Source organism: Amia ocellicauda, chromosome 9 (assembly GCF_036373705.1).
Source record: "Amia ocellicauda isolate fAmiCal2 chromosome 9, fAmiCal2.hap1, whole genome shotgun sequence".
Lineage (NCBI taxonomy): Eukaryota > Metazoa > Chordata > Actinopteri > Amiiformes > Amiidae > Amia > Amia ocellicauda.
This window is the reverse complement of record NC_089858.1, coordinates 21,178,222-21,202,049: the sequence shown is the minus strand read 5'-3', so window position 1 is coordinate 21,202,049 and position 23,828 is coordinate 21,178,222. Positions and strand designations below refer to the sequence as shown.

Here is a 23,828-nt window from a genome sequence, read left to right as displayed (position 1 = left end):
TTTCAGTTCCCATCTCGACTGATCCCATCCTGTCTCCCTCCTGCATTGTGGCTCCCTTCAGAGGGGATATTATGTCACCGATTCGAGAAGCCCAAAACACTTATCCAGCTCCGACTGCCTGTCCTGTCTGGCACACTTATGTACCCACTGCACTCTGACCTCAATCGTTACGCTCCATTCCTCTCCCGCTTCAGGACATCCAGGGGTGCAACGTACCATCTCCATTGTACAGAGACAGTTCTAGTGACCTTCCATGTCCGAGGAAATCACCCACTACGTTGCAGCCTGCCCAGCTTGTGCACAAGTGAAGACACCACATCAACTCCTGGCAGGCTTACTGGTGCCTCTCCCCGTCCCTCTCAGGCCATGGTCTCACGTCTCCATTGATTTTATCACGGATCTCCCCAAGTCATAACACCACCATCCTCATGACAGTGGACCTATTTTCCAAGGCGTGCAGACTGATTCCCCTGAAGGGCATTCCTTCCGCCCTCAAGTTCCTTTTTACACCCGTCTTTCGTGTTTACAGAATGCCGGAGGATATACTGTATGATCGAGGTCCGCAGTTTACATCACGAGTATGGACAGCATTCATGAAAGCCCTCAACATAAACATCAGCCTTACCTCCGGTTACCACCCACAGTCGGACGGTCAGACTGAATCAGGAGATTGGCTGTTTTTTGTGGTCGTACTGCAGCACATCCAAATCTGAGTGGAGCTGGTTCCTGCCGTGGGCTGAATATGCACAAAACTCCCTCATCAGCTCCCTCCTTCCACAGGTCTCACCCCCTTTCAGTGCATCCTCTGTTTCCCTGTTCTGACGAGCGCTCCGAGGTGCCGGCAGTGGACGTTCAGGTGCAGTGATGAGGTTTGGCAGACAGCCCATGTCCGTCTTCAGCAAGCCATCAGATGTCACTGTGCGCAAGCTAATTGCCGCCGACGGCTGGCACCTCAATACCTTCCTGGACAAAAGGTACGGTTGTTCACGAGGGACATCCGTCTCAGGTTTCCCTGCAGAAAGCTCAGCCCTCGCTTCATTGGATCCTTCACCATCCTCAGCCAAATAAACATACTTGCGCACCGCTTGCAACTGCCTTCCCAATACAGGATATCGCCCACCATTCACGTCTCCCCGTTGAAGCTAGTGCTGTCCAATCCCGCTCAGTCCGTGGCTCCGGCTCCTGTGCCTACTCCTCCTCCTCCTCCCTTGGACCCTGTCAATGGTCTGGCATATATCGTTTGCTCCCTGCTTCAGTCTCGGCAGAATTCAGTACCTGGTGCACTGGGAAGGATATGGTCTTGGGTGCCGTTGGCTGATATCCTGGACCCTTCCTTGATCAGCGATTTTCACCGGGATCATCCCTCTGCTCCGGCCCCCCGTCCTCGGGGAAGTCCTCAACGCCGAGTGTCTGTTGCGTCAGGAGCCTTGCCTGGGAGGGGGCGTCTGTGACACTATCTGCTCACACTACCCCTGTCTGCCACCAGAGGTCATAATCCCCTGAGTTTTAATCAGTCACTCTACATTGCTTTACATTCCATGCACCCGCTCTTCACTCTCTGCTCTCATCCATCAATCACCTCAGCCACAGTTACCTGCTTGACTATTTAAACCCCCTGGTCACTTCCTTCTACGTTGTGTCTTGTATTCCCTTGGTTTCAGTTCAAAGCACTACTTCTTTTCTCTTCCTGGTACTGATCTCTTCTTCGTCTCTACGACCATCGTCTCCTGGATTTTCTGGATTGTCTCGTTTGCCCTGTGATTGACCTACCGCCTGCCTTATCGACTCTGAGTACTGGACTGTCCCTATTGCCCTGTTTACACTCTGCACCTGGGTTCCTTCCTTTGGCCACCAGTACGTGACAGTGACACTCAAAGGACTATGATAGCAAAATTACTATTTACTCACCATGTTCTGTCCACAATTTGTTCCTTCTGCAGCGGGCATGAACTTAGTTTCACACCTATGCCCTATTCTGTTGCACCAAAGGGATTTACAGATGTCCTGAAAGGCAAAAACATTGATGTTTTAAGCTCATGGTGCACACTTCGAACACCAGAAGTCCAAACAGTACTGTGCAAAAGTTTTAGGCAGGTGTGAAAAAATGCTTTAAAGTAAGAATGATTTCAAAAATAGACATGCTAATAGATTATATTTATCAATTAACTTAATGCAAAGTGAGTGAACAGAAGAAAAATCTATATCAAATCAATATTTGGTGTGACCACCCTTTGCTTTCAAAACAGCATCAATTCTTCTAGGAACACTTGCACAGTTTTTGAAGGAACACGGCAGGTAGGTTGGCCCAAACATCTTGGAGAACTAACCACAGTTCTTCAGTGGATTTAGGCAGCCTCAGATACTTCTATCTCTTGTCTCATGTAATCCCAGACAAACTCGATGATGTTGAGACCATTAATTCTGACCAAATCCCCAACTCCATTAGCAGAAATGCAGCCCCAAACTTGCAAGGATCCTCCACCATGCTTCACTGTTGCCTGCAGACACTCATTCGTGTACCACTTTCCAGCCCTTCGGTGAACAAACTGCCTTCTGCTACAGCCAAATATTTCAAATTTTGACTTGTCAGTCCAGAGCACCTGCTGTCATTTTTCTGCACCCCAGTTCCTGTGTTTTCGTGCATAGTTAAGTCGCTTGGCCTTGTTTCCACATTGGAGGTATGGCTTTTTGCCCGCAAGTCATCCATGAAGGCCACTTCTGACCAGACTTCTACAGACAGTAGATGGGTGTACCAGGGTCCCACTGTTTTCTGCCAATTCTGAGCTGATGGCACTGCTGGACATCTTCCGATTGCAAAGGGAAGTAAGCAAGATGTGTCTTTCATCTGCTGCAGTAAGTTTCCTTGGCCGACCACTGCGTCTATGGTCCTCAACGTTGCCCGTTTTTTGTGCTTCTTCAAAAGAGCTTGGACAGCACATCTGGAAACCCCTGCCTGCCTTGAAATCTCTGCCTGGGAGAGACCTTGCTGATGCAGTATAACTAGCTTGTGTCTTGTTGCTGTGCTCAGTCTTGCCATGGTGTATTACTTTTGACAGTAAACTGTCTTCAGCAACCTCACCTGAGTTTGGCTGTTCCTCACCCAGTTTTATTCCTCATACACAGCTGTTTTTGTTTCAGTTAATGATTGTGTTTCAACCTACATATTGGATTGATGATCATTAGCACCTGTTTGGTATAATTGTTTAATCATACACCTGACTATATGCCTACAAAATCCCTGACTTTGTGCAAGTGTACCTAGAAGAATTGATGCTGTTTTGAAGGCAAAGGGTGGTCACACCAAATAGGATTTGATGAAGATTTTTCTTCTGTTCACTCATTTTGCATTTAGTTAATTGATAAATATAATCTATTAGCATGTCTATTTTTGAAAGCATTCTTACTTTAAAGCATTTTTTCACACCTGCCTAAAACGTTTGCACAATACTGTATATATACACATACACACACCTCATTATGCTTGAAACCAATTAACCATAATAATCTATGTTTAATAATCTAAAAAAAAAAAAGCTTCCAGCAATGCAATAGATTTATGAACCCAATTGCATCTGGCAAACAAACAAAGTTCTGAGAGCTGGTCCCACTGAGTGTTAATCTAAAGGTAGAGAGTCTGTTTGGTTTGTGCAACGAGTCCATAAGAATACATGGCTAATTAGCCCTCTTCAACATGCACTGTGTAGTCTGAATCCCAACATAAACTGCTGCTGTGAGATAGCCGAAATCCCTTTAATTAAGATGTTGAGCCAGTCATGTTGTAGCTTAACCCACAAAGGATAAGGCTTCACGTTTAGAGACAAAAGGATCGAAGTATACAAAAGGACTATGCTATACAATAAGGCTAATCCTGAATTTGGAACTGCTAGACTTTTTTATTTTATTTCCCAAGCTTCGGTTCTTTTCAGTCTAATCAGTATTCATAGAGGATCTGCATGTCAATAAAAGCAAAAATAGGTGTGCAAGCGTCACCGCCTACTGTACTTTCATTTTTTTAATTTTGTTCTGCCTCTCACTATCAAGCACCTCTTCTTAGAGATGTAAGCTGATAACCCTGAGGGAAAATGCTATCTAAAATGTAACTGATGTTCAGTGATTCTGCTGCAAAAGGGTTCATTAAATTATTCAAGCAGGTACCTTTACAAAGTCCAGATTGCAGAGTTTTGCCTTTGAGCCAAACTGCCACTTGCACTGTGTGTCAGCATCATACAACTGGCCAGGGAGCTTGTCAGGGTATTTATACTGTCCAATTTTTTTCGGCTCATCAACCAGACATGAAGCTTGAGCTGTACTGTGAAAAACATACTGCATATTTAAGAGAGAAATATACTCACTTCAATACCACAGAAAAGTATTTTTTTACTTTTACTGAAAATCAAAATCTTGATTACTTTGTAAATCATGATATGGACTTCTGAAAGGGATCAAAGTATTTGGATTAGACAGCCAACGTGTATTTAAGCTTGCAAAGCATTTAATATGGGCTCAATTGTTAATGGATAGGACATACCTAAGAAACTTGCTAAGATACTGCCGACTACAAGACGACCAAGAAAATACTCCATTGTTTCCAGCCAGAGTTGGAGACATGATGTTTCCCTCAGTCTTCTTACATGGGTTTCCCTCTCCGTCATGGATCATACCGAAACTAGAACATACAGGAATACAATCCTAACTTTAATACTGTCGGAAGCATGTGCTACAGGAACGGATAGATTATTCCTGTCAAGTATCTCATTCTGGAGAATTACATATTGTTAGGATGCAGTGTAAGATAGCATTTATGTATTAGTATTTGTTCTAATAAGGCATGGAAGGAGATAGTGTAGATGAACGTCCCTTGAAGTGCAGCAAGGGATATGCCCTTCAGCTTAATCATGGTACAATATAATGTAAACTTGTGGTTGTGGGTTTTGACATGCCTACAGAATTCTGAAATGATTAATAGGTTTTGGCTTGTAACTGTTTTGCTAATAAAGTATATACAACTGGAACCATTTACATTAATTTGACCAAAAAGATGAAACCTTTGAAATCACAGCATAATTCACACATAAAATACAAACAAATATATGTAAATACACGTTTTCTTTTTTAGTATTATCATCTACAATGCTTTCTTTTTGGTAATTTCATCTTCAGTAATCAAATGATTAGTTTAATTACACATTTTTGTATGCATTACTTGCTAAGTCCAGTTATTGTTGAGAAAATGCCAAATGAAAAAATCTAACTTCTCGTATATATTTAACTGCTCCTCTTATCTCGATAGCAACGTGTAAATACAAATAAAATAACTGCCCGTGGCTGGGATTATAGGCTGCAAATATTTTTCTTGAGAAGATTAAGTCATTCATGTCAGAAGATGCCTGTTTTTCTACATCATATTCGTCTGTTCCAAGCAGCTCCTCTCACATGCCAGCTAACCAATAGGTCATGAACACAGGGCTTTCTTTTTGTCAATAGATTATTTATACATCACAACTGTCTATCTCGATTAGAGTTAAGCATTCACTCTCAAAACTCCTATTCCAAAAATCCTTAATAAAAAGAAAAATCCTTAAAAAAAAAAGATCATAGAGATATTCTAGATTGCCGTACCAAGAATCATGTGAAAAGGATAACATCTAGCACAACCCGCAGTATTTTTATGTTTTTTTTATAGAACAGTTATATAATTCAATAATGTAAAATCACCACTTCAGGTACCACATAGAGCAACCAGTTAAGAACTTAATGTACATACTTGTGCCCTGATTCATGTGCAATGGTAAAAGCCAACCCAAGTCCTGTGTCTTCATTTATTGTACAACTTCGGTATTTGCTGCACATCCCACTTATTGGTGCAAAACCTTGACGTAAGAACAAAGAGAAGAAAGTACCTAGGTAGTTAGCAAACATGAAAAGGCGGAAGTGCAATACACATTTAAACAGAGCAGAGGTGACCTGGCTTCACTTGCCAAGATGCAACATGATCTCTGACCTCCTACATAAATATGAGTATAGCCATCCATAACAAAATAAGCTCCTGACCACAATATTGTGTATATTGAAATCTATACATACAAATATATAACAATACAATATTAAAAAACATATGGTTCAAACTAATATCTTGTTTCTTACCCAGTGTGTCACAGGGCTCATTCTTCCAAGAGCAGATATCTAGTCCAGTGAGAAGAATCGCATGGTCATGACGTTTCCCATGCTTTCCAATCAGACCAGATTGCCACTGGCAAAAACTATTCAATGACTGGTCAGCATGGTGGTTTATTGCTAACCCCACCTACACATTTAGAAGGAAACACAGTATTGGCATTAAAGAAAATAGAAGCATTTATAGGATATAAAGTACCGATGCAGACAGAGTGCACAAAAGGATCAGTTTTCTTTTTGCTTAAGGACTTATTGAAATCTCTTTAATACAGTCTAAAGAAGTAATTCTTCCATTCTGAATACTCTCTTACAAATAGCTCCTCTGATCCCGATAATCTTCCAAATATTACTATGCATAATTATTTTTGTATGTATTTATTTAAAAGGCACTTACTGGATCTTGTTCCAGGAGAAGAAGGCTCACAACCACAATGTTAATGTCGGTTCCAATGGTGCCATCTTTGAAAAGGCTAGATACCTACAGAAAAGATCAATGTGTTTTTCCCCATACTGAAAACACTCTTTCAGCTCTGTCTAATAGCACATCATTAAAAATGATCATATTTGTTATTGACATATCAAACAGAACTCTGCCTATCCAACAGCACCATGATACAGGCAGCCTTGCTCAACTCAAGTCCATGAAGGCTAGAACATTTTTAATCTACTTGACCTAATTATATAATTGCTCTAATTATCCACTTAACTGAACAATTTCCCCCCTATTTTCCCAGCAGGTACACATTGACAATCCTATAAAGCCTGTCTAACTGTATCTGATAAAGGCTATCGGCACACCACCGTAGATTAAAGCATGAGACATGCAAGAATAGCCCACCATGTTCATGATTGTCAGGACGTATGTAGTCACGTTATCTTTGCCGTGCTTTTCCAGCATTTTCCGATCAGCCACCACCAGGGTTTCCACATTGAGTCCCTCCAGCTTGCTGGGGCTGATAGGGGAGCGTTTGGACCTGCCTTGCTGCTCATACTCATCATCACCAAAGTGGATATCCTCTGGAGGAAGCTTAGGAGTGTCTGTAGAAAGACGAAAGATAGGTGGGCTAGGGAAAACGTTTCAGAAAAAAAAAAAAAAGATTTCCGGAATCATCCCAGATAACGGTGAAGGGGCTGTTGAAATATTCACGGTTATTCACTGGATGCAGTGCTTCCTTTGGGACCTGACAGTTTCCTATCCTTTCAAAAATAAGATCGCCCAGCCAGAACAGGGTCATTTGATTATCAGAAAGCCAACATTTCTGTAATTTATTAAAAATTCTTCTTTTAAAATACTTCAACCAACATTCATCATCCTTAGAACTATAAAACCATCTAACAATATAACTGTATAGAAGCAATTATGAAAACTTAAGAATCACGCCAGCACTGCTCATTTCCTAAATAACACATTGGCAGCAGACTTAGCACACTTATCACAAAGTCTTAAATTGAATGTGTTACTCAGTATTAAAATAAAAGATAAAATAAAAAGCAGTTACAAAGCAAAGTTCCCTTACATACATTTCTTGCGCCGTCCGCAGAAGTGCTGCCTCTGGTGTTTCCCATGTCGGTAGTCTCTCCTGTGCGCATGGTAGTGGTGATGGTAGGGGTTGGTAAGTGGGTTGTGTATGTCCCTGCGGTGTACTCTGTGTTCAGCTGAGCGTTTGTACAGAACGTGCGGGTGATGCCCCGTGACGGCCGTGTAGTTGTGTTGCGCTGCCAAGTACTGAGGTAATGGCTTAATGAAGAATTCATCGTCCCGTGTCCTTATCAACCCTGACTAGTAAACAGAAAAAGATTACAAAGATTGCAAAAAGTAACAGCAACACTCACCACATGTGGAACCGGATCAGTCATTTACTGTGAGGGTTACAATGAAAAATATCAGTATTTACTAACAGAACGGCTGTTAAAGATGTTCTTTTGGGGGCTACATATCCAAATTGTGGCCGGAATGAATCTGAACCTCATCGATGGCAGATTACAGTCAGTACTTTGATGGAAGTTTATTTTGCTAACCACAGATTTGTATCAACAACCAAATAAAAACCTATTAGAATATTAGGGTTACATTTTGTGATGGTTAGGAGAATTGATGTTTTCATTGAAATCATGCCTGTATTTTCTATTATTAATATTAAAAAAAACTCATCATTCTTATGAACTCATACACAATCTGACTGCATTTTATAGCTACAATGGTATTAAATAATGCCTAAAAAATTGAGCATGACAATTCCAAAGCTTTGGATGCATCAGCTGAAAAAGAGCAATTAAATTCTGAAATACAGCTCCAGAAAGTAGTTTAAGACCCTTTACTAATAAAAAACAAAGGCTTATAGTTAATCTACATATTCTTTATATAGAAATTGTTTGTCTTAAACATTTCCATTGCAAACATGGCAAGGGGGACTTGGACGAAAAAAAAGGATTCTGAAACTCAGCTGCCTATAAAAACACATTATTCCTTATAGTTATTAATCATCCAACATTACAACATGTTATCTGAGCATCTACTAAAATGACTGTATCGATTTGATTAGCAAATACAGCAAATGCAGCTGTATCTGCTTATGCTTGCAAATTATAAAAGGTTTCCATGTGTAAAACCCCATCTCAGGGGAACTGTATCTGAGATAATTTAAACCATGCTGACTGAAATGATCCAATATTGTTTTTTGTCAGTCTAAGAACCTGCCACTAATGTACACAGAGTTTCTAATCCCTAAAGTAATTCTTGTGTTTTTCTAGCTTAAAAATATCAACATCAGAAAGGCCAAGTCAAGAGTTCCACTCAGTTGTGATAAATGAAGATCGAGGCCAGAAGTCACAGAGCAGAATAAATTGTACTGCATCTGAATTGATACACAGGGGGTCAATGCCATAGTAAGAATTACAATACAGAATCCAAGTTTTCTGTTGTGTTTTGTTTTTTGCCAGGAAATAATTATAAACCGATGATACTGTGTTGTGGCAGCAAGGCAGTATTAATTAAAGGTGCCATGAGTCATTGTATAAACCACACGTTCTTTTGTTTGTTTGTTCTCACAAGCAACATTGAATTTGCTGAATACTGCATATATTTTGATCCACAATTCATTTTTAATCATGCAAGAGCCTTATATACTACTTAACTTCATCATTTCTAAAATGCCATGTCAACTGATCATAACTACCCTTTGGTTTTACTTGAATTGTCTGATATATATCACACATTTCACCATGATTTTAATAATTAACTATCCTTATCAAATTAACTGAATATGTAAAGGTATAGTTAATGTATTAAAGCAAACTCATTCTAATCTAGATATAGGAATGTAGACCTAATTGTACATTCACCTCATTGCAGACATGAGTTCGTGACAGACTGTAGAAACACCAAATGTAAATCCATTTAACTGTGGGTAAATATTAATCGTTAAATGTACCTTCACCTGATGTTAAACAAAAGAAAGTAAAACTATTAGCCTATTACGTTAACATTTATGAATGAATAAAAAGCCAGTTTAACTAAACATTTCATCCAATCCATTCAGAATTTAGAACTGAAGCATTTAATCAAGTTTTGCTTTATAAACTGGCAGGATGTTACAGTTCTGGAAGCAATAAACTTACATTTTTGTTTAGCCTCAGTACTATGTCATATTATAACAGTAAGTGACAATAGTTCATTCATCTAACTCGGCTACTGTACCAGTGTCATAAATACCCATTCTATGGCAGGCGTCATTCCAAAATTATATGTATTGTATGTTATATATGTAATGTATGTTATGCTGTTTTAAAGGTTTGATCTGGAGCACAGTAACTAGTATTTTAATCATGGTTGCTGGCATTCCTGCCAAGTATGTATTAAAGAAATGACAGTAGTGCAACGCAACAAGATTTTACATGCTTTCAAAAGCAAATCTTGGCTAATTAACAAAGGGGAGCCGAAACTAAGAGAATGTATTGAATTTTGTTCCTTGATTTAAGATTAATGGAAAGACTCACTGCTGGAAAGACAAGTTGTATTTATTTTAAAGAACCAAAAAGCACTTCAGCTTCAGATAAGTAATGCATTTACTTATGAGCCAGCAACTGCACTTCTATTTAACTTAGGTTAAAAGATAATTATGAACTTATATACTTCTGAATACATATGCCAGCCAAAACTCACACTTAAGTACAGTAAATATTATTGAAACACTGATGAAACACTTCTAATATGAGAGAGAAACCAACCTGTATAAATTATCTTTAAAATATGACTGAGTGTTGACGTTATACGCTATATTACACTGACAACATTATGAAAAAGAGAATACAAAAAATAAGAAAATGCCCCAAACCAAAACATTTCAGTAAAAATTATACTGAATAAATCACTCAGCCTTTATTGTATACAGCATCTTTTCACAAGGACAATCATTTCTCATTTATGAGCGTAGGCCTACTCATGAGTCTGTGTTGGAAACCACAGAGAATCTTGCAGAACATTTCACAGTGCATTTGTGATTGAACTGACCCTAATCTGCCTCAGACAAACAGTCGCAGTCGTGATTCATTCATTCCTCCAGTCCATCTGTGTGTCTGCTCCCAATTCTAGTCTCACCGCATTGCAGGTGGCAAAGTAAACAGACAAAAGACAGAAGGAATAGCAGAGGGCACTTCCTTTTGATCTGCTGTGGCCTCCTGCCACCACAGGCACCACTGCCTTCAGAAATGTATCATAAGAAAAGAGGCCACCAAAATTGTCAGCACCATGGAATAATTAATGTGGATTTGAAGAGTTACAGGTTTATATTTGTAGCTGAAGAATGCAATTTATCAATATACACTACTGAGCTTAATTAAGTACTGTACAGCATTTATTGTTATAATCTGCTCTGTTTTCAACACAAATAAATTAAACTCAGCAACAAGTCGTTACTCAGTCAAGTCTAATAAACCCTCTCCAATGTTGAACAAGGTCTTCCATCTTTGTCCTGAATATTACACTTCTCATTTAAATGAATTGCTCAGAATGATGTTATCAGAAGCAAATCTCGAGTGATGAAAAGCAGGCAAGAGACTCTTAACAGCACTCTTGTAGTTCAAATGACATGCCTCTGAGAAAGCACTTCAGAGTGACCTCAAGACAAAACCTCAGGAAGCTAAAACAACAACCAAACACTGATGGCAGAAACATGATGTTAAAAACTTGAAGGGACCAGCAGTTGCTCCTTGAGAACGATCATAATCAAAATCGCAGACATGAGTTAAAGAGGAAGTCGTGACAGACTGTAAAAACACCAAATGTCTAATGTAAAATCATTTAACTGTGGGTAAATATTCATCATTAAGATAAATAAATGAAGTGCAATGGATCGGGGAAACGCTTTCCATAAATCAGCTTCATCACAAAAAACATACTCATTTATTTTTCTACAGAACATAGTCTAAAAGCAAAACATTTTCTCAGAGAACTCCAAGCTGGATAACAGATAATGCACTTTCATTCATTTGGTAACTGTAAACCTTTGAAATGTAATACCTTCGTAGCAATAACATCCTCTAGATCAGTTTGTAGCGAGTTTCCTAAATGTAATTTCTATAAAGATGTGTTTATATATAGAAGCTTTAGTGGAAACATCTTGGAGGACTTCATCCAGCAATGGATCGATATATGGTGATGGTGATGGTGATATATGCTACATATGATATGAGGCAAAAAACGATAATGCATATTAGGTGAAAGACAGCATGACATTTGGTAATAAGCATGAAACAGCACTGACTTTTTCTTAAGTTGTTTTGAACCTGGTAAATCATATTACGAGTCTACTGCTAACATTACCTATAAATTTGACATACTGTGTAATTATCAAGGCAAATCATAGGGAAAACTTTCTTTTTTTTACAATAAATATCTGTCCATGACAGCAGCACCCTATGATTATCATAATTTAATTAAAGAGAAGAGCTTCCTTCAGTAATTCCACAAGAAAAGCCTTTCTATAGACTACAAATGAATCCGTCCTTGCTCATGTCACTTTGCATCGGCTGGGATTGATGCCTGCATGTGGTTTCACAATGTGATGTTCTCATGTAATTTTTCCTTATGTGGTTCAATTTCTTTTAGATCTGTAGCTCATTCCCAACTTTTCTAAGAAAATCAATTATTTATAAACTCATGCTGAGAAGGTATAATTCAATTCAACAGCCAGTTATTAAGCACTAACTGTGGGTATTTATTATTGGATTTCTTTGACATGCTGCCTCATTTTGTCCTATTTAACACGTATTTTCCAGTTTTTAAATACATAAATATTCGGGAATGTTAATATCTTAACAACAATAAATATAAAATATAAAAAAACAAAACAATGAAACATTAAATTAATCCAAAGCTAGTCTCATTATCATGTATATTGAGGTAGTAATGGTGTTACCTCAAAGTCAATTGTTTATGTGATATACAGTATCAGCTACTAATTAATGAGAGCAAAATCAGCTCCAAAAAGCTATCAAATTGAGAAGCAGGCAAGAGGGACACTAAACCATTAGCTATCTAAGCTACTGGTTCAAAACCTTCCTCGTTTAATGCTATAAGCCAATTAGCCTCGATCTTATTAGCATCTTCCTCTAGTAGAATGGCACAGTCAATACAGCAACTGTTCATTAACCACTGACATTAACCAACATCCTGAAGGAACTAAGGCCACAAGCAGCCAGTTGTTAACACATTACTGTGTTCCTGAGCTCAATTATCACACATGTATTCCATTTGTATCAGAGACATACCAAACTTTACTATAAAATATATAACTAAGTTTCACAGCAGTTAGCAGATGTAGGTGTGTTTGTTTGCTAATCGTAGGAAATCGAATCCATCTGTGGTGATGTGGCTTTATTTGGATGTGTGAGAAGCCAGAGAATTATAACAAAACAAACAAAATATTAATCAAACCTGACCCAATAAATATCCCAGCAACACTGCTGTATTTTGTTTCCAAATAATCAATTAAGATGGTACATTAGATCAGTGTAGACTAATTTCTATATTAGAACACTAATGAGCATTATATCATGTCTTCATACACAATCAACTCTTATAGTATTTAATAGAGTCCAAAATAAGGGCAAAATAATTGTCTAAAATGTGATTATTGCACCTCACTCATGTTTAGAGGGAACAGCTGACAGATATCAGACTATTTCAGTGGCACTGACAATCTGTTTTTGGGGTTTCCATCTCTACGTAAGCTGAATGACATCATGAGACATGAGATATACAATGACATGAAATATAGCTCTGGAAAAAATTAAGAGACCACTGCAAAATTTTCAGTTTCTCTGGTTTTAATATTTATAGGTATGTGTTTGGGTAAAATGAACATTTTTGTTTTATTCTATAAACTACTGACAACATTTCTCCCAAATTCCAAATAAAAATATGAATGGAATGGAATGGCTGCCATACATGTAGAGATGCTGATTTAAGAAAAAAAATGCAGTGGTCTCTTAATTTTTCAAGAGCTATATTTGATTACTGCAAATGTATCAGCTGAAACTGTTTTCGTATTTCTTTCATCACTTAAAAGTCTCCTTTTTTACTTTGTTATGGGGTCGAATCAAATGTTTTCCAATCTCAATGAGAAATAGTGCAGTACAGACAGAGGTCGATTCCAGGTCCACTATATGGCAGGCAAAATACAATTTTTTTTTTCTTTTTTTTAATGAAAGACCTTTAACAAGGCTACATTCAAAGTTAGGTACTAGGTAGTTCGACATGTTTTGCAAACTCAAAGACCACATCCCTCTCTTATCCTTTTAGTCTGCAATTTCTTGATGGCCTTACTTTGTATTTGATGTACCCTCTAGTTATCTCTGTAAATGTATGCTATAAGAGGTTCATAGATTAGAAGGTAATGTTTAAAATTATCTGTTGCATGATTTTTCCCTCCTAAAGCCCTTGGTCTTATACAGCAATAAGACCTACACTAAGCTTTATTCAAACCTCCAAAATAATAGGAGGTATAACATTAGTCATCCACAGTAAATGTAGTCATATTCTAAAATTAGAGCCCCGGTTTTCTACTGACACACTGTATGTCTATTTTAATACAAACAATCCAGGCAAATCCCATATACCTCTCCCATGTGTGGATTTCACTTCTAAGGACGGTAATAATTGCTGATTAAAATCAAATTCCAATCATAAATCTCCCACTAATCTCCTTCTTAAAGTGTGGATCTAGATTGGAATTCTACCTTCTGGCATCGGTACAGAAATCCAGCAGAGCTCTTCCTGAAGCGTAAAAGGCATTTGTCTTTTTTGCATAAACCAGGTGCATAAAAGCTGTCTTTATCCAAAATAAAACCATGCTAAATTTAATGTCAAAGAATAAAACAATTATCGTACATAAAGTTGACCAACTAGCTACTAATGTGTCCAACTGCCCTCACTTGTTCACAAAGATCATAACAGAAAATGCCACACATGCATTTAAAGTATATCTCAGCTGTCAACTGGTCTGCAAATACAAATGTTGTCAGTTAAAATAGATGTATTTGAAGATAATGATGCTGATGGTTATCAACATTACACGTAAAATACAACTAAATTAAATAAAACAACCCAGGAAAGCTGTAATGCACTAGAAACAAGACCACCCTTAGATACATCTAGACAAAAGGATGATGGTAAATAATTGAAGATGAGGCAAGATATTGTGAGACAGTTTTGATTTGTTTAAAAAAAAAAAGGTGTGATAAATAGAACGTATAGAATTGAGTATTATGTTCTGAATATCATAAATAAATAAATTAAATACATAACATTACATTAGTAATTAACATTAGTTTATTGTTGTTGAAATGGTGTAACTGCCATCTGACTGTGGTGTTATATTCCATTTTAGCAAGTGTTTATCTGCCTTTGAGGCCAAGAAGGAACCTGTAAGACCTAACCCTAACCCTGTTACTATAATGAAACTGATTTGAAAAGCTTTATGACACTAATACAAAAAATATTCTCTTGCACTGGACTATAACAAGACTGAAGAAAATCGTTTTGCTCTTGGGCGCAATATCTATGCACATATAATATGTTTTAATACATATATATTAGAAGCTCAAGTTGAATTCAATACAGGACAGCTGCTGAGAAGAATGAAACCAAGATATGATGAGAGAGGTTGCATCTGGTTCAGCTGCTGACCTATGATTACAGGAAGACTGTTCTCTGACCTGATCGTGTTGTTAAAGCTACTTGATCGTGTTCTTTTACAGTTGCTGTCCGGGCTGCAATCATCACACCTGCCAATTTTGCATGAAATCCTAAGATACACTAATAGCTTGCCTTTGCTGGTGGTAAGTACCTTCTGAGCAACCATAGGTACCTAGGCCAGCCCACGAGGCTGCTGTGCTTCACTATGGCTGGCATGATTTAGGTGTAATATTTGAAGTGCCACCCTTAATGATAAATTGTGTTTCCAGCTGTTGGTATTAAATGGGTGAGGTGCACTCCAACAATAGGTGGGAAGCAGGAAATCATACAAGGCCGCGCCAATTAGGAAATTGTAACCATTTCCAGCATCATGACACTCCCTAACGCCAAGCCCAGCAGAGTAGGCAGAGCTGGAAAATATTTCTAAATTTGATAATATACTACACCTAGTGCACACACTGAAAAGAGATAAACTCAAATGAATGTGACATATTGAAATAGTGGAGGGGGGGTGGGGGGGGGGATTTTCTTTTAGAGAATTTAAATGTACGCTGACAAGATATAAATATGAAAAGCTTAGTGCTTTCAGCAGTTTCTCACATTTGGTACTATATCACTGCCACCGCAAACTCTTGGGAATTACCTTCAGCACTCATCCTTTATTTATAGCAGGTTTGGACTCCATGTAATGTGTTGTGAATTATAAAAAGAAAGAAAGGTATTGTACTATAAATGCTGGAGAAAGTGATTCTGGTTTCTGACTCAAAGGCTCAAAAGATTTCCTACAAGCAACAATGTCTGTGCCCATCACTTGTACAGCCCAGTACCGCAATGGTAGATATATCTTTTGTTTGTTTGGCTTCTTTGTGTACGTAAGACCTACTAATTTATTTTAAAGAAGTTATTGTATACAGAGCCGACATGGAACCTAGCTATAAAAGTGTATTCTGGTTAGAGTTTTGCAGTCCAGGTGGTCAGCTTGAGTTTAAGCCTTGAGGCTCCACAGCTGTGAAAAGCAGGAAACCAAAGTTGTTGGGCATAGCCACTGGCGACACCACTGCATGTTTACCGAGGCCACAAGACTAAGCACTGCAGCACTACACCAGATTATAGGTTGCCAGCTTACTCCTTAGGACTGCTCATTGCCAGAGAGAAAGAAACTAAAAACATTTTAAAAGTCCCATTTATTATCTATTGCATTTTAAACATACACCACTCTGCATTGTATTTTCACTATATATTGAAAGTTACTAGTATTCAGTATCTGCTTCAAGTATTATTCACATAAGGAAGTAATGTGGGCAGTACACACCCTCTTCTGAGCTACAGAAACCTAATTTACTGCATCGTAAATGACAGAGTTGAAAATGGTATCTTGCTAAGCCTCTCGACTGAGTTACTTCTTAACCTCATAATGTTTAGACTGACATATATATAGGTCCACAAGGCAAACCCCACATGTTCAGACATGGTTTTCATCCAGCAATATCACACATCAGTATAAAAGTTTGTTAAAAAATCTGTGTCCGGCTTTTAAATAAAATGTGTTTGCAGCAGATTTAATGATTAACTTTTCTGTTACTAAAAAAAGACATGAAATGGAAAACGTGATCCAAAGTATATACATAAGTATGTTTTCAGTACATTAAAATGCATAAGATACAGTTACAGGATACAGTAGTCAGAAAATCAGTCATGTCGTTGCTACTTTGGCACTGAATATGGGTAGAATTAAATTTATCTCTGCAAAACAAATACGCTATTCTGTTCTACATTCCTTTTCCATATATATACTCCCTTAGAATGGATAGAGCCAGATTGCACAAGAGTAAGAATTCATGTCTGCATTGCAGGAAAGTGCCTGAAGTCTGAAAACAGGTTGTTTGTCACCTTCCCTACTGAAATAGGAATTGCAACTGTTTTAGAAGTGGATTCCACACTTTACAATAACAGCAGCAACAAACAACCTCCAAAAGCTGAGTAAACAAATCTTGCTTGGGCAGCTGAATGCCAAAAGTTCACCCCTTGAGAAGGTGCAATCCACACCTCAGCCTTCTGCTCATATAGAGGACGGTCACAAACTGCCTTGAGAAAAGGAATGCAAGACACAATTCCTCATAAATACAATTTCATACACCATGAGATGGCTTCAGAAAGCACATATTGTCCAAAATAAATAAATGAGGATAGAGCCCATGAAATTGATCAATAATTGTAAATAATGGGCCAACCTAATATCAATGTGGATTCCTTTCTACCCATACAAGGTCAGTATTTAAAGTTTCTTGTGATTGAATATGTATTTTATGACATATGCATTGCAGTTAGATGTATAATGGTCTGTATAATGGAAACATACTAGAAAGTAAACCATAATGCTAATTACAAACTATCTTTCTTCCCTTTCTTCTTTTCCCTCTCATTTTACCTATTGAATATCCAACACATTTGTATTATATGTCTCTCACAAATATGGTTTGCGAGTTGGCAGCACTCGGCCTTCGGGGAGGATCTTCATGTGTGAAGTGGCAATGGAGGCAGGCCATGGCCAACACTGGTTCTCATAAGAGAGAGGCTGCTACTTTATTGAGGACCCTCATCTAAATCACTCGGACCTATGTTCAAGTATAAAGAGTGAGAAAAGGGCATGAAAGGAGTGGAGCAGGGAACACACATAAAAACCCATTGGTGTCTCGTCCATTATTGAGATTCAGCAGACACAAGAATTTAAATAATATGGCAGTAACCTTGTAGTGGTAACTATAAACTTGCTGAGGGCTTGGGAAAGGTCATGGGTGTATTTGCCATGACTGGACATGCTGGTCCTTGCACAGAGATCTCAAAAGGGCAACTGAAACGGTTCAACTTTTAACAATGCTTGGTAACCTGCGAGGCTAAAGATCTCTAGTCTAATGTGAGAATGAATGATGTATAAACTGAAGATTCATTCTGTGAGTAAGCAACATTTCTGTCGCTGTAATACAATCTTTAGAAAGTGAGACCATATCTGCAACCTGCTTTTGCATGCATAACTGCTTGTCTTTCACAAATACCACCCAGCGTCCTTCTTAGTCTTATGTCCGAGCACTGTGACCTAGAGATTATCCAGTCTCCATGCTGATGCATCTGAGCTTTATAAGAAGGTAACTGTTAATGATAAATTTGTAGAATCACTGTGGAGTTGTAAATTATTGGATTGCTCTCCCATCCTGAATAAGAGACTCTCTTTGACCTCAGAGTTTGGGGAATAATTATTGATGACCCTCTAAAACTCCCATACGTATGACTGAAATGTAGCAATAGGTGACAAATACTATCATTTTTATTATTGTTTTTTGTTAACTGGATTTTTTCCTGAAGTTTGCTTTTAGACGAGAACTGGGAAAGCACGTGTGCTTAATTAATATTGCAGAACGCACTGTAACATAGCATAGGAAATTTAGCTGATCATTGAGTTAATGATTAAATCCTCTCTGATTCTTACACTGAGGTATCAATACTCAGCAGTTAAGAAGATTGGACTCTATCGAGGGCTCTTCAAATCTTCTCCAGCTCAATGTGTAAATGGTATAAACTTAGCACAAACAATTGCCTCTGAGTGCAGACTACAAACACAAACGGCCTCAACAAAAAAAGCGCTTTGAATTCTGAATTAACATTCTTCAAGCACAAGAACGTCCAATAGAAAGAACCTGCCCGTTATTCTCAAGTTTCCTAGCAAAAGAGGCGGCAAAGGATCAAGCGGACAAATAAGTCCTCATTTGTACTTAATCCAAAGCTACTTGTGAATAAAGATGGCAAGTAGGGTTAAACTGGTCAGGGCTAGGGAGTGTTTATTTTACTTATTTATTTTTTGAGGCGTGGGTTAGTCCATATAAGTGACATTGTGCATAATCCAGCCACCCCTTTTATCCTCTTTCCCTTCATATTTAAAATATAGTGTGTGTGCATTGAACACAGCAGACAACTGAATCTCAACTGAGTTCTCTAGGTCATCAAAAAAAAAAAAAAAAAAAAAAGATCAAAGAGCCCTTCCAGTCTATTCAAATGCAATTGCTCCCAAATCACATTGTGATGTTCTGTAGTTTTAAAGAATGGGTCACTGCTGTTTTATTGTGGAGAAGCTACCACTAATGAAAGGGACAATAAAAAGATTAGTGCTGCCAACCATGCAGGAGAAACATCACTTTTGGTTTAATTGCAGTGAACAAGGCAGATAGGGAAGCAGGGCAAACAAGGGACAAAAGAACAGGGTGCAAAGAAGGAGATAGAGGCTATTGACAAGGTATACTTTATCACAGTATAATGTCCTAGGTGGGCATGTTACCTTAATGGATGAGAAGCCAAGCTCAAGCCCAGGAATCATTACATGGAACTGTGTATCCTGTTCCTGCTCACACCAGTGGGTTCTCACAATTTGACACAGAGTGATAGAGCACTGTCTTAGGACATCGCAACTCAGGAAGTCTTTGTATGGATTAAGGTGTAGGATTGTGCTCCTGTGACTTTAGCCTGCAGTGGCATAAGCGTCCAATGGGACAAGTGACAAGTGACAAAATGCAACAGACACCGACAGAGGTCTACCAGGATATAAGTAAATAAAACACGGTTGTTTGTGGGAATTCATTCTGTGGCTGAGTTTCTTTCTTTCTGACACACAGGAACACGTGACATTCATATTTTGAAAAACACAAGGACTAGATGATGCCTCTTGAATGGGGGTATCCGTGTTTTGACAGTGAGTGAGAGTGTATGCACACATAGTAACTGTAAATGCATGCTGTGTTGCAAAGATCTGTATTTCTTTCAGTCCGTGCATCTAACCACTCTAGTCTATTTGGCTGCTGGTAATAAATCCACTGAAAATCCACTCTTAGGGAGAGATTGTTAGTGTCTCATGTGAATGGGACAGCAATGGTAGCAAACTTAGATTCCACTTACCAGGCCTGAACATGTTGATATGGCTGCTGATGAAGCACTGTGATTCCTTATAAATCCCTGATAGAAACAGCCGCTGAAAGTGGGCTCTTGCAGTGTGGTGATACCTTCTTTGCTGAGCGTCTGTACAGTAAAACCATCTGCTAACACATTGGAGGACCTTAAATCTAAGTACATCTCTGTTCCAAAAGCTGACAGCTGGTAGTGTACTGAGTCCTGCTCAGGCTGCAATGATCTCCTCTTTCTGTTGCTCTCCACTATATTGTGTGATAGGTAACGTCCCATGGAGTCAACTTCTATTGGTATCACAAACACATAATCTGGAAAATACATAAATAAACACATAAATACATACATGCACAACAGTAAAGGTGTTATAGGTACAAACAATAATTGAGCATCTTTACAGTGTGTTAAACGTTTTCTGTATCAATAATATTATTGTCCATTGCAGTTATAGCTTTATACATCCAATGTTAAATAAATCAGTTCCAGATTGCATGTGATACACAAGTTAAAAACAACTCATACCTGGAGCACTGTAGACTGTGTATAAAGAAGAAAAAGAACTGGAAATCTGAAACAGTGTAGGTAGAAATGTAATGAGATGATAAATGTCCCATACCTCTTTGATGAACTTCTTCGCACAAGCCTCCCTCCCTGCTCACAGATATGTGAGCAAAATACAACAGGAATAAACTACATTTTGAAATTAAGAACTTTCTTTTCTCTTTTTTTCTGTCGTTGATAAATCAGTGTGTGTCAGCTGGCCATAACTAAGGCTGGTTGCCAGCGGGAGCCAGCTACTGCTGTTATACACAGGATCCGGAGGAGGGGGTGTGCAGGATACCATATGCCTAGTTTACCTGGCGGAGCAGTTTTTGGAATTTAAAATACATTTTTTTGAATAATGCATTACACAATGAATGCATACTATTTGATGTAATATTCTGAGCTACACCATGAATAAACAATTATTATTATTACTGTTATTATTATTATTATCAAGTATAGTATATTTGCTTTATACACTTGGCATGTCCGACCACACGTTTAAAATGTTGCAATACTCGCGTTACTTGCATACCTATTCTGCACTTTTATATCTGATGCTGCACAGTAAATTGGCAGGAAAACAAGTGGAAGTACTAACCATGGTTCAGTCCACTGGTATCACTGCTTAAAGTAGATGAGACATAAAAGGAGCAACAAATCTGCAAGGTCTGCAAAATAGCAAACAGTGAATGATCAAACATACAATGTAACAGTTCTTAACGAAGATTATGCGAAAAAAATATATAATATATATTATTGCACATATAGCATAGACAGTTATAGTTATACTTTACAAAAATAAGAATCGGGAAGGAATTGATCACCTGCCTTCATTATATTCCCAAACCACAGGGTTGACAAAAACTTCACTGAACTGCAGCTGACTAACGGGATAGGTAAGGTCCATATCAAAAGGAAAAGGCAATCCATTGTGGCATGCATGCACCTCTTCTGTTACCTTCGCAATGAAAAACGTAAAAATAACCCTCGACAGCGCTCAATGCAAAGTCTGGACATTTTACTGGATTTGGCCTTTCGTTCCCCTTACTTGAAGTCCATAGAATCCATTGCATTTCATTGCAAGAGAAGTGCTATGATACCGAGGGCTGCAGCAGGTTTGCTCAGCTGCTGCTGCACAGTGACAGAGGGCTCTCGCTCACTCAGTACCGCAGCAGTAGCCGCTGCGGGAGACGAGCAGCGCGACCAATCAGCGCCGAGCATCCGCAGCGAGGTGTAGCGCAGAGAAAGCGGTCGCATCCGTTTAGCGCAGATGTCCGCAGTTCTGCGCAGGTCTGCAGAATCCCACCGCTCCCATTGGTGGAGCATCGCAGATCCTCGGAAACATACGCTACGGGAAAGCGACCAGTCTTCCAAAAAAACATTGACAGTAGTGGAGCTTGCAGATTTAGGAAGGAGTGTTGAGAACCTGAGACACATGCGACTGTGTGCACTTAAAACAGACAGCGTTAAAATATTCCAAGCAGTATTAGATTATTTTAAAATAACGACTATAACCGGTTCATGTGACATAAAGTGCCTCAAGTGCAATACTGAGTTGAGTATGCATGTGGATTCGAATGGCGTGTTCTTTGATCTTTATAAATAATGCATTCGAGTGTGCTTTGTTGCTTTGATTTGTTAACTTTAAGATTGAGGAAATGGAGACGTTTTAGCAGGTTTTAAGTAGAAATCGCAGACACACAGTCACACACACATAGATAAGCACACAATGACCACATGAACTCTCCCAGATTGTGTCAGCGACTGCCAGGTGAAATGTCCGGAAGGTAAATGTTTGAAAGATCATCTATCGCAAAACTACTGAGTACACCATCTTCTTTATTATAGCTTGGGGCTCCAGTCACAACCTGGATACAAGGAAGCTGTTATTTCCCTGTCTTGCAGCACCTGTTTGTAAGCTAAGCAGCACTACAAAGAGTATCACCTGAACAATGGCTCCAGTGCATCTCTCCACACTTAACTGTTTCTCCTCTCCCAATTATGTTTTAATTCAAAGTGATGAAAGCTGTGAAATACATAGAATCAAGCACTTCTTTCAGTAATTTAAGGACGATATTTGCATATAACTATGATCTGCAATTGATATTATCAATAATGTAATTGCCAATACTGTATTATATTCCATCTATAAAATCAAGCATGCCTTAGAGAAGTTATCATCAAATCTGTTTATTGAAAGAAAGCTGCCTCACATTTTGTGTTTACAGTCATTTTAGGACTTGGTGTCATTTTAAGCTTTTGGCATTCATCAGGTTCAATTTTATTAAAGTTCAAGCATCTTACATTGTTTAGTTTTTCAAGATAAAGAAATTACCTCATGAAACTCCATGACACCCTGGTAGTAGATTAAAGTGTCCAAAGCAATTACATAGAATATTTTAAAGTTTTAAATCAGATTAGATGTTTTACGTAACTAACTGTGCCCCATACAGATATCACTTTTGTGAAGAGAGTTTTCCACCTAGCTCCAGCTTGTGTTGGTTCTGACTCACTATGCCCACACAGTGACGGCAGGTTTCGGATTGACGCATATTGATTTCCCCATGAAATGCAAAAATTGGAGTTCAGCTTTATGCTTTTTCTTCTATGTGGTTATTTACCAGATGGTCCTTGTTTACAAATATTGTTTTCATCTTTTCTCTGAAGCAATCTCCTAATTAAGGAGGGTGGAACAGCTGCAGTTCTGTTGTAACTTCCCCGAAAGGCCTCCTGTATGCTTGACAGAAAGGAATATTATGCTGACAAATGATTTCATCTAAGCCTAGCATCTTCATCAAGTAGCCAAGAAAGTAAACTCAGCATTCAACTACCTTCAATTGTTCAAATGACTGCTGTTATCTGAATGAAATGTACAGTATTGGTGTGACTGCAAATGTTTTCATTTTTGTAGGCTCTTTATCACCTTATTGGCCTTACTGTTTTGAAAGTAACCAAAACAAAGATT

The 23,828-nt window shown here is 38.4% G+C and overlaps 1 protein-coding gene across 1 annotated transcript in view; it reads right to left on the bottom strand.

The window, feature by feature from the left end:
* Positions 1–21,567, bottom strand: part of adamts18 (ADAM metallopeptidase with thrombospondin type 1 motif, 18) — a 54,720-nt gene extending 33,153 nt beyond the window's left edge. Inside the window, exons 1-10 of the mRNA XM_066713714.1 lie at positions 21,462–21,567; positions 20,312–20,628; positions 7,696–7,954; positions 7,013–7,212; positions 6,569–6,652; positions 6,145–6,304; positions 5,765–5,870; positions 4,529–4,666; positions 4,156–4,309; positions 1,909–2,004 (exon numbers count right to left, since the gene is read on the bottom strand). Of these exons, the coding sequence (XP_066569811.1) occupies positions 1,909–2,004; positions 4,156–4,309; positions 4,529–4,666; positions 5,765–5,870; positions 6,145–6,304; positions 6,569–6,652; positions 7,013–7,212; positions 7,696–7,954; positions 20,312–20,628; positions 21,462–21,564 (1,617 nt within the window). The 5' untranslated portion in view covers positions 21,565–21,567. The remainder of the gene's footprint in view (positions 1–1,908; positions 2,005–4,155; positions 4,310–4,528; positions 4,667–5,764; positions 5,871–6,144; positions 6,305–6,568; positions 6,653–7,012; positions 7,213–7,695; positions 7,955–20,311; positions 20,629–21,461) is intronic.
* Positions 21,568–23,828: the final 2,261 nt, after the last annotated feature.